At 39.0% G+C, this 12369-nt stretch overlaps 1 protein-coding gene across 1 annotated transcript; it reads right to left on the bottom strand.

Moving 5' to 3' along the window:
- Nucleotides 1-710: 710 nt before the first annotated feature.
- LOC104156142 lies at nt 711-11914 on the bottom strand (the record flags this gene model as incomplete). The annotated part of the gene is made up of 16 exons (XM_009701391.1): nt 11780-11914; nt 11192-11316; nt 10936-11029; nt 9964-10114; nt 9122-9146; nt 8814-8939; nt 7642-7704; nt 6048-6170; nt 5525-5680; nt 4805-4858; nt 4186-4403; nt 3289-3365; nt 2316-2402; nt 1375-1482; nt 1057-1178; nt 711-833 (listed from the first exon to the last, which is right to left on the bottom strand). Coding segments are annotated over exons 1-16 (1787 nt in total), but the record flags the coding sequence as incomplete, so codon positions are not given.
- Nucleotides 11915-12369: the final 455 nt, after the last annotated feature.

The raw sequence follows: 12369 nt of genomic DNA, 5'->3' as shown, positions 1-12369 counted from the left end.
CGGACTTTTTCAGAACTCTGTTTTCCCCACCCACTGAAGCTTCCTGCTGCTGCAGAGCAAGTGGTCCCTCTCCTTCTTAAAAGGGGATAAGAATGACAGGCACAAACCTAGTGCTGTCCTCAGTTCGCATTACAGTGCACAGGTGTTCCCAAATCTCCCGGTTTTGGTGGGGGTCTCCTCCCTCACCAGCATGTGAAGTACTTCTTACAAGTTTAGAAGAAACACTGGCATCTGTACACCCATTGTATTCTTGTAGATACACAATAATATACATTTTGAGCTACTTTCAACTATTTTCTCTAAATAAAATTTTATGCAGTATTATGCCTCCTTAAAGTCCAGTAACTGCTTTGCTGTAAGTCCTGATTGAGGGTTTTTTGGTTGTGGTTGATGACAATGACACTTAAGTAACAGAACTAGACTGTACCATATGTAATCCTGCTGACTGGTCAGGGTTGCGAAGAGCAGGTAACATGTTTTTTATAACACTGGGCACTGGGAAGCGAGAAGGCCATTCGCTTGCCATAAGTAACACAGAACAATTTCAAATCTACCCAAAACATCATGTTCGGTATCTTTACCACTGCGAATAACAGGGAAGAATAAAAAACAAGAATGAACTGCGAGTTTGGACTGTTAAGAGAAAACTACCATCTGTGTTGCAACACACAATAATTTTCTACTTGGCTACGATGAAAATTCACACTTACATATGCAGATTCTCTGTAATAATATTTAGAGTGAACAGGCCAATGGACTGCATCTTCTTATGTCTGCAAGTCAGGAACAGGCAGAGGAATTCACCCACATACTGAGGACCAAGGTTTTGCCACCTAAGCAATATAAAACCAGGAAACAGAACACAGCTGTTCAACAGAGACAACTTTCCTATGGATTCCTAGCATCTTATTTGCATTCTTGACTTATCCAAAGCACTGGGCCGGTTGGTTTCAAGGAACAAAGGATTACATCTCTGCTAAATGTTACTGCTGCGGGATTGCTCTTACTGTTTCCATAAACAGGCAGACAGACTTCAGGGAGCAAGTGTTCACTCACAGTTTTAGCATTGTTGCTTTCTGACGATTTAGATCTCTCAAAATCAGGTTGACAGTGCCATGGAGAATCTGTTCTTCATAGGAAAGATGGTCCAATAACAGTCTCAGAGCCCAAAAGTTATTCTAAGAAGAGACAAAATAAGACTAGTGATTTAACCTAATTGCCAATCATTTCTTAAAAAACAGACTAAAGGTCAGCAAAGCTAAAGGGGAACAAAACCAAGTTAAACATATCTAAAATATCCAAGTTGGTGTTACACAGATTTTAAGTATCATTTGTTTTAATCCTTTAGAACAGAAATCAATATCTAGAACTCACCCCAAAAGCCAGGGCTATTTCTAAGAAGGAAGTCAAGTATGGAAGATCACAAAAAAGCATCTGTTGTACTGCTTGTACTGCAAGAATAAGACAAGCCTCATGGTGCAACTACAGGAAGAGATAACAAGAAGAGACATGTATTTAAAAGCCCACTTTCCCACTACTTGTATATCGTATCCAGTCAAATCAGCACTAAGTTACTACCATTCCAGTCAGACAGGACATCCGCAAGGATCTTATGAAGACCAAAAGAAGAGGGAATAGAACAGGCACTTCTCTTTATATAGCATGTTTCACCTGGTGCTCTCCAAGTCCTCACAGAAACATGAAGTCTCACACCATCACCGAAGCACAATTAAAGGCAAAAAAAAAATTCTGGCCACAAGTGACATATTTGGAGGAAAATTTCCTCAAAAGAAGTAAAAAAAAATAAGATGCTCCTTAGATGTATTGATTGTATTTAATATAGAATATATTTCAAGCCACTGTTAAACATGTTCCACTACACTTGAAATCATTATTCAAAACAAGTTTAAAAGTTCTGGGCTATTCTGAGTTTTGAGACAAACACACTGTCAAGTCTCAAAGGACAATCTCACGTTTGAATCAAACAACACAAGATCACCCTGTAAGAAGTTAAGACAGAATCAATTATTACCAGCCCTCGCACTTTACAAATGCATAAATTTGGACAGTGATAAAGACTTGTCCTAGGTTGAAGATGATGTCAGACCAGAACAGACCCTAATAGTTTTCTTACCTTCAGATATCTGCTCTAGCCTTTAGACTGTGCTAAGAACAGCCTTATGCCAATTCCTCAAGAAATCTTCAGACCCCCTCTTAAAAGCTTTTCATAATAATCCAACTGTTTTCAATACTGCTGTATGTTCAAGCACAATAACACAAATGGTAAATTTCCTTATTGCCATGTGCATACTTACATGAGGAGAGAAAATAGCAGGTGGTAAAGAAACATTCATTTTTGCCTTCAGTTCCTCCAAAAGGCCACCGCTGGCAGCAAGCACCCCCTGCAATAGAAGTAATGAGTCGCAAGTAAAGGGGAAGGATGTCCAGATACTCTATAAACATCAAACGGTGCCCAAGATGGTTCTTTAATGTGCTTTTACTTATTTTTTTCAGCATTTTTACAGAGGAGGTTGACTGTTCCACATCATACTCAAGGAAAGTTGAAGCTCTACGGCACTAACCAAACCATATCACATAACCTCTTCATTTTAACCGACTATGCTTAGCAGACAGCTATTTCTGTTCTTGTGAAGAAAATACCCAGACACTGACTCTTTAGGACTATCCGAACACATTTTTCTTAAACTGCCTTCCTATCCATTTTGTTATCTGATCCATCTCAACATTAAAAGATACAGAATCAGTATCAAGCACTGAGCTGCAAGCAGAGTTAATCTGTTTACTGTTGCATTTAACACTGCTGAATCACAAAATTCTGCAAAGCGTTACGTTGGGCACATACTACAAGAGTATTTGATGAGGCACTGTCAAGTTAACCTTAGTATTTAGAAAAAGGAGCTAATGCCAGCATCCAATGAAGTCTTGTATAAAACCAAGAAAACAGATTATCCCATTTCACGGTACTGTTTCAGTTACCTTTTGGAAGTCAAGCGGTGGCTCTTTCAGGGATAGGGGATGTAGGTGCCCACTTTTTTCCAGCAAACTACTACTACCCAAGATCATGATGAGTGAACTCCAGGATTTAGGCTGAAACACAGCAGAATATTTGTTTTACAAAGTCAAATCTGTTCACCGAGATGTAAACTATTCAGAGAGAAAAGGGTTCTGACAGTAAATCCTTGCATTAGAGAATTAACTGGACAAAACAGGTACTATATAGAGAAACACTCAACGGGCCACAGAAACACAGGTTTAATATAGACTCACATTCCTGTATAGTGACACATTGCTGTAAAGGAGTTTGAGCGCCTGCTTAATTAGAACACCATCTTTCAAGGGAGGACCTGCAAGAAGAAAAAAAAAAATCCAAAACATATCTTATATTCTCTAAATAGAGTAGGAACACAAACAGGATACTACCTTAGTTATAGATATGTTTCTACAGAAACCTAACAAAAGGGATAAATGTCTACAGCTATTTTACAATATTTTGTAGGTCCTGAACAGAAAAACAACATCAACTGTAAAATGCTATACTGGAAAACTTCAAAGAACTGAATACAATTTAGACTAAGTCATCACAGCAGGTGATGTCTTAGGTCTTCATTAGGTACACCACACCACACTAGAGTGCAACACACACTGTCAGTATCTCATACTTCCAAGAATTCTAGTAGTAGTTGAATAACTCCAAAAGAAATCTTTCATTTCAGAATATACCTTGACAAGTGGCACACACCAAGACAGATGATCACAGTTATCAGTGGCTGAACTAATGACAGAGTATAATACACAGATCATGAAACCCTTTTCGTCAGGAAGCTTTCATTCTCAAGGTCAAGGCTGAGACATATCATAATGCTAAGTTACACACTGCCAGTGGTAATGCCATGATGTAATAAAGCACTTTATTTCCTTTTAATAGGTTGCTTTCAGCAGAACAACTTCACAGTTGACAAAACTAGCATTTTGTGGGAAGTGTACTGAACAAATTCATGCCAAATATAAAGACATTCTTCCTGTCTAGTGTTACACATCATGCTTTAGTCCGGACAATTTATTGTTGGGTTCACAGTCCCTCAGAATGTTACTAATTTTAACAAAAAAGCAAAAGCTGTAATTAAGTAAGGTTCTAAACATATGTAAGCCAGAAATCACACTTGCCAACTGTCATCCAGGGCCCAGAGTCTAGCATATCCTTTCCCGTGGGGACACTGCCTGTTCTGAACATCTTCAGGTAGACCTCAAACTGGAGAGGTGTTATCCGGCAGGCAGTACAGCAGGCAGTGCTGTTGACGGGAAACAACAGTGAATGCGCAGCGTCGAGGAAGTCTCCAGTTTTACACAAATAGAATGGGATTTTATCTCGAAGGTCTCTCAACCTGGAAAGAAGAAAAAAATGAATATTTGATTTTCATTACCATGAAAGTGCAGCGTCGAGGAAGTCTCCAGTTTTACACAAATAGAATGGGATTTTATCTCGAAGGTCTCTCAACCTGGAAAGAAGAAAAAAAAAGAATATTTGATTTTCATTAACATGAAAGTTTTACAATACGTATGTATAGATCTGATAATGCTTGACCACTAGTAAGTTACATCTGGTAAAGCAGAATTTAGTTTTTAGTTGCAATGTAGCATTGCTTTCATTTAGCAAACAGCTGCCAAGATTCTACTGCTTTTCATTCTGCCAGGTTATTACACATTGAAGAAACAGACTAGGGCAAAATCTTAAGGCAAAGAAACAATTGAGGAAAAAAAAAAAAAAAGGAAAAAAGCCATTTACCCTTTGGTATCATTGCACTTCACAGCTCTCAAGTAGCGAACAACTTCTTTATAGCTGGGGAGAAAAAAAAAAGAGGGTGAGTAGGAAGAGGAAGGAAGTGCAAAGCTATATACAGGCAAATCAAATATTTACTCCAATTAATGCAGCCACACAGTAGATCTTCCCACACAAGAGTTGTTGTACAACAGGACAGAAATACAACTGGCAGAAAGAGACAGTTGGAAATAAGTTCCAAGAAGCTATCCACAGATTATCTTTGTACTCTGGCAAAATGAAACAGGAGGTTGCCTTTCAATTTAATTCTTTAAGTGGACTGTATTCTTTTGAATACAGACTTCTGAAGACCCAGAGACCAGAATGCACTTTTTATGCTGTCTTCCACCTAGTCAGCCTTTGATGAACAGAATTTGTTTCAAACATCAACATTTAAAACCTGCTGGGTTTATGGAAACAAAGAAATTACCCACTACAACATTCTTTTCTCATCCTGAAGTGTTCAAAGGGCGTGAGTCTGCTTTGAAAAACTTCAAAGAGGTACTGGCCTTGTTGATAAGAATTAATGGGCACGAACATCTTCAAATGTGTCTTTGTTTTGTATGTTTCCCCATTATACAAAACTGCAGATGTTAGGAAAACACTATACTGCAGTCAATACCATGCAAAATTTAAAAGTTGAGTTCATGAAATGAAAAATCCAAGACAAGACCAAACAGATCTTACTTCTTTTTGTCTACCAATTTCTCCACTCGAGCTTCTATAACAGGGAGCGTTTCCCACAGGAATACTTTTCTTCCTTTCTGTGTTCTTTGACCAGTGATGTTTTGGCCTTTTAAAACAGTGGTCAGTAATACATGGTCCCATGGCACAACATTCAAGCTGGAAGTACAAAAATAAAGTAATTTTTAACCATGTTTTGTTTGTAAACCACAATTTATTTCCCTTAAGTTACGTGAAGATTTATCGATACAAAAATTTTGAGGTTTACAGCTCACTTCTGAGGGTGGAGAATTAAAAAAAAAGGAAAAAAAGGAAAGAAAAAGCTATATGGACAACAACTTAGCCACAGCATCAAACAACAACTTTTCCTCTAAGGACAGGACAAATACAAAGCAGCCAATATTGAAATCTTCCTATAAAATGCTCACACCTAACACTATCAGTGAAAGAACCATTCTATATAGCTGTTTTCAAATCAGGCAACTGTATAAAAATATATTCTGTAAACAAAAACCAAAGAACATACCTATTTGAGAAGCCAAAACAGTGACATGGAAGTGAGATAGACTGAAAAAAATTAACAAACTTTTCATACAAGTTTTTTGGAAAGTCACACAACACCAGCATCCTCTGAAGTTGTGTTGTGATCCTGTGTTTTGAAAAGAAAAAAAAATAATCTTAAAATTGGATGAATTACTGTTAAGATATTGCAGTTTTTTTTTTTTTTTAATCCTATTGGAAACTACTCTACAGAAGTTTGGAGTTTGTTTTTTTTTTTTGGTTAAATGTCAGATAGTTTGGATCTATATTTAAATCTGTGCTTTAAGATTTGTAGTGAATAACGGTATTGCTCTTTTTATTATTATTTCTAAACACCAGTGAAACCAATGTTCTGTTTGTCTTGTCTCTTTAAAACTTGTCTTAAGTTTTAAAACAAAGATCCCCAGTGAGTATATGCGAGAAACACTGCAGTAACATCAGATGAATCCGATAAGCAACCTCATCAGTCTGAGCTCCTGGCAGCTTCACAGCTGGTGAAACCATTCTTGTCTTAACTGAAAACTGAAGATATCACATTGACACAAAGAAGAATTTACTTTTTCAAAACTGGGGAAGGGAGGCAAAAAAAAATTCCTTTTCCTGTTCTTTTAAAGTAAGGAATTAAAAAAATCAAGAATAGTAATTTAAAATGAAAACTGATAGAGGATTTAGGTTATACCTGTCATTAATTTCAAACAAGAGGTGGGAATATATAATCGTTTCTGAGTGCTCCTGAAAAAAAGTTAATTCTTAATTCATTAACCTTCTATTGCAAGTGAATTTCAGGTTAAAGGTGAAATACAAAGCTAAAATGAGAAATGAATTAAGCCAAGTGAGCTAGATGTCCTCATTCATCAGCCTCTGGGGGAACTTTACTATGTTACATCCCTGACTACCCCATCCCAGTGGATTACTACAAGGCTGCTGTTTTGATCTTTAACAGATGCTATTTACTCTTGGGCTTAATAACCACAAGTAGCTACCTGACACCACCTTCTGGTCTGGCATCACAGACAACTCCTAGACTACAGCTGAAAAGTAATCCATCTTCTTGGCTCTCAGTTCCCCATTGAGTTATTCTCCTTTGAGGCAACAAAGGAGGGTTTGAATGTTTATGCGTCTCTAAATAAGGCAGGTATTGCCTTGTCCTTCACAGAAAGGAACTAATATTCAACAGAGCTTCTAAAAATCCTGATACGTAGTGTACAACTGTAGAACCTGACAGCATGCTGACATCCATGCTCATTAGGCTGACCAGTGCATATCATTGCTTGTATTCTTCTGCCTGTCCCTACCCATCTGCAGTCTACACACAGGCAACAGCAGGCTACTCTTGCTCTGCTCAAACAATGCCTAAGACAGTACACTGGGGTCATGTTCCCCGATAAGGAGTTCCTGATGCTTCAGAACAGTAAGATTACACATCTGTGCAAGTTTACTTTTGGCTTTTTAGAGCTAATGCATTCACTTTTTTTTTCTTTATGCCTTTGAATAGAAGTCATTTGAAAGGCATTTCAAATGCAAGCAGAAAGTTTGCAGCCAGCAACCATCCCACTGCCATCACATAAGACAAGTCTTACCTTTGCAACAGACAAGGGACAGCAATCTTCAATGAAGCAGTATGACCAAGGTTCTGCCAGCTTCTAAGAGGGGTGGAAAAAAGCACTAATTGACGTTTCACTTGTTTTCCTGCCTTTTCCCCTTCTCTATACTCAAAGTGTTAAAACACATTCTAGAATTAACACTGTTGTACAGCAGTACCTAACCAACTGAAGCATGCCTGCCCCAAGCAGCATAAAGCAGTACCAAACCTTCTAACCTGCTGTATTAGACCATCATGGGCACATCTCTACTTCGACAGGGCCTCTGGAGGGCTGTCTATCATCAACCCATGAGAAGGCCAAACCACATCCCATGTAACTACAGTGAACGCCGTGGGACCCACAACAAGCATGCAAAGAGAGACCTACCCAAATAATGTATCTAGCCTGCTCCTTGCAAACCTTGACAATTCCTCAGAAAGAAGGCCTGTTGAACCAATCCAGACCATGTTTACTTGTCCTTTATAAAAAGCCTTGAATTTAAGCCTCAAAGTATTTAGGTTTTGTAAAGCTCTGCAACCTTGCCCAAGCTAGACAGTAATCAAGCATGAAACAGCCATGATATAAACAAGAAAATAAACAGCACATGTAGTATAGACTGAAGTATTTAAACTCTGTTTCTACTTATTATGCAGCCCTCCCAGCTGACAGGTCAGCCTCCAGGCTTATGGGAGTCATCTAAAACTTATTACCCAAGGAATATCACATCCTCCCTTCCCTCCAGGTCAGAAGCAGACGTTTCTTCACACAGTGCAGCTTCTGCACTCTCCACCCTGCCCCTGTACCTTCTCCTGGGGAAATAACCCCACCTGCCACCATCTGCTGTCTGTCACCCTCCCTCCTCCCAGTTCCCATCTCAAATTCCTTCCCCTTGTTGGAGACCATCTCCCCTCCTCATGACTTAATCCCACTTAACTTCCTCCTCTCACATCCAACCTTTAACCTTCTCTTTTCCCCCAAATCTCTCCCCGTAACCAATCTCATTTCACCCTCAGGTGTACTCATTTTTCTCTCACTGTGCTGCAGCCAAGGCTGTGATCTTTACAGTGTCCTTACCCTTAACAAATGGAAACCCGGAACTCTCTTACTTAGTTTCCTCCCTTTGAAGGGCAAATGAAGATTACACACTAGATGGGGAACTGGATACTTACAAAGCAGGGTCTTTATGAAGTGCTATCTCTTTAGCTGCTCCCAGAAACATGATGGCAGCAGCTTTAGGACTCTCTCTTTCTGCCTGATTTAAAAATCTTGTTACCAGCGCAAAAACTCCAGAATACCTAAGAAAATTAAGTAGTCTGTAAGATAAAGTGTCTGCGATGATGTACTTCGTAAACAAACGGCAATTATGCTCTCAAACGGTAGAATGATCAAATTGACTTGCCTTTCCTTGAAAGGCATCCATAACATAGCGAAAACGTATTTGCACAACCATTACTTTAAGCATTTTAAAGGCACATACCATCGAGTAAATGCTGAATCCCGTTCTAAAAAACAAATTGGTAAAAATAGTTTATACTTTCATGCTTTCTAAATGTCCTGGTATAGCACAAGTGATGTATTTAAAGTTGTACTAAAGATGTATTTAAAGATGTATTTAAAGGGTTTTTTTAAACTACATCCAAGTGCAATTTAATAGCTCACTGGCCAAGTAAGTTCTCTCAACTATGTTTCTGCTGTATCAGGTGCCGTGATTTTGATTAGCACTTGGCTAAAGGAAATCAAACCTGCACTGACCAGCACGTACTGCTAGTAGCTGAGTTCTGTTGTCGCTTACTTGTATACGACCTCCATGTTGCGTGATCTGCAGATATTGCATTGCCCAGGAGGCAATTTTGGGAGGCAAAAGCATTCATGTTGTGTGGGAGGCATTCTTTCTCCAATCAGATACTTATTATATTCCACAGAAAGTTCCTGGATAAATTTTATTAGAAGACTTCCTAAGAGAGCAGACAGATGTGAAACTGTTAGTGCAATTTTTTTTTTTATTTTTTCAGAACTAAAAGAAACAGAAAGACAATCATAAGTACCCCATGTAAAATATTTAGCAAGTTACATTCAATCTTATTGGCCAGGAAAGCTTTGTGGCTTCTTCCAGAGGGAGGAAAGCAGGAAAGTACATGAACTGGACCTGCAGACCTGTGTCTGGTCTATGGCCCAGAAAGAGAGTAGCAACAGTAAGCTGCTACCTTAAAAATTCACCAAGCCTTCGCAAGGAGAGTTGTGGACCAGACAAGCTGCCCATCAAGCCACAGACCGAGTAGCCACAAGTCTCCCACAACAGTATAAGAGCATAATGCTTACCACCATGCCGAAGGTCTGCATCTATATCTGTGAGCTCCAAATTGAACGTTACAAGAACACCAGCCAAGGCAAAGTCACGCTGGTCCTTCCAGAATTTGCTTTTGTTGTGTGCATTGCAGTGACAAAGGGAAGCAGTTGTCCAGTTCTGGCACTATTTCATAAGAAGTGAAAAACAGAGAAAGGGTTTGGTGGTTTTTGTTTTTGTTTTTTTTTTTTTTTTTTGCCTTTTTTTTTCCTTCCCCCCACCCCGAGTTGAGCAAATCAAAAGTTAGTTCCAAGTCAAGGACTACAACTCATTTCATCCTTTACACACCTAGAAAGAGCCACAATGAAGTATTTTGACAGTCAGGGCAAGAGGCCAATATGGCAATAAGTCAATATCATGGCTAACAAAAAACAACAAGAAAAGCCCATAGCAATTTACTGTCATTCCTGAATACATTACAGAGACACTTAGGGCTGGCACCCTCCCCACTGTACACTGGTAACAGAGCACTGTCTTTGAACGTTCACCCCAGCTTTGCTCACAGTTCAAAGTTTTCTGAATTCTAAGAAAAACCCAAACAAACCGCCCACACTCAATTCCTCCAGCTCACCCACTCCCTCTCTCTCAGTTGGGACAGTCTAAAGATCTGACGTTGCCCTAGTGCACTAAGAAGCAGTTTGATCTAGTAATTTGATTCCATGAAATATACCCTGTACCTAAAACAGGAAGTACCTTTGTTTATACCAAGTGAATGTCCACTCCAACAACTGGCTGGACTACTAGAAATAAACCCAGACAGTGACCAGATTTTTAGTAGCATTGTGAAGAAGGCAGATATCAAAATTTAGGAGAGGAACTGTTAAAATAATAAAATTTCATGTATTATTTATTCTTTTAGAGTGCTTAAGAGTGATTTCTTTTAAAAAGACTGTTGAGCAATTTAGTTTACTCAAAGTTGTGCATTTCTTGATTACAGTTCTTCTTACCTCAGAAGCTAGTTTATCACAAATGTAGCAGTAGCACTGATTACAAATATCAGCATTTTTTCCAAGGGGTGAGCATGTATCACATTCCATTCGCCTACAAGGTTGAAAAACAGAAGGTTATTTATTAAACAAGTTACATGCTTAGACAACTCTACTTCTGCTTTCAGCTGTTAAAAAGCTAACAAGGTTACTTGATAAGATGGACTACATGTGGAAAACGAAACCCCCATATTAACCTCCACATCACTGAACATACTCAAACGGGTGTATTGTACAGTCATATCTTGCATGAGGCATCACTTTTGCTTGTTTACAGAAAGTAACCATTAGTTCACATTCCTCATCCACAACTTCTTCAGATTTCTCCTCCTCCAGGGCAGACTTCTCTGTAGAAGACAGAATATGCGGTGTAAGTCAGTATAAATATAAAGGCAACTACAACTTCATGACAAATTCAACCAGCTAATGACACTTACTTTTAAAAAAACACTTTAAAGCACAAATTTGCTTGTTATTTCACATGATGCCAACAAGAACGGTACAGTGGCCTGGGACAAAAAGCTTCCACACGCTATCAAAACAGAGGTAATGTAATCAAAAAGTATCCAATCTACATTGAAAAGGCCCAGTCTCAGCTACGTTTGTAGTATTTTCAAACTACACAGCAGTATCCTTTAGGGTAAGTAGTGCTGTCAAAGAAATCTCAAAAGTTATGAAATAATGGCAGTTCCTCCTGGTTTTATTTATTTCTTAAGTACTTTGTTTCCCTAGCAGCAGAAAGACACATTTCAAGCATATCACATAATAATTTACTTCAGTTTATTTCAAAAGTTCTTGACAGAACTTCATCGACAACAAGAGCACAGTACTTACCCAATGGGTCTACTAATAGAACTGAATTCCCAAGCGTGCTCTCCGTTTCATCATCGCTGATCAGGATTATGCTCTGCCCTTCCTCTTCTCTTTTCGATGGCCCCATGACTATTGAACTCCAAAGGAAAGGAACTATTGAGCAGCAAAAAGGACACAAAAGATAGTTCACACTTGGAAGGTCCTTTCCTCAAGAAGGGAAGAAAAAGACTTCTTCAGGACCCAAAGTCTTCATCTATGCTCATTAAGTTACACTAGGGACAGAAACATTCAACCCTTACTGCAGTCAGCAGCTCAAAAAACATTGCGGTTTCCATCCAGAGCCGAGAGACCCTAAAAACAAGGAGGTGGGGAAAAAAAAAGAAAAGAAAAAAACCAAACATGAGATGTGCTGTTCCTTTGGTGGGTTTGGTGGGACCGCCTTTGAAAAAACTATCAAATGATAACAACTTTTGTTCGCAATAATTTAGCTGTCCTTTGCAGCCTCGAGGCAGCAGAAGGGCCCAGCGCAGCCCCGCCTGCTCCCTCCCCTCACTCTCCCAGCTTCCTAACCTCAGACAAGGG

This window comes from Cariama cristata, unplaced genomic scaffold, assembly GCF_000690535.1.
Source record: "Cariama cristata isolate BGI_N322 unplaced genomic scaffold, ASM69053v1 scaffold32625, whole genome shotgun sequence".
Classification (NCBI taxonomy): domain Eukaryota; kingdom Metazoa; phylum Chordata; class Aves; order Cariamiformes; family Cariamidae; genus Cariama; species Cariama cristata.
This window is presented reverse-complemented; position numbering and strand designations above follow the sequence as displayed.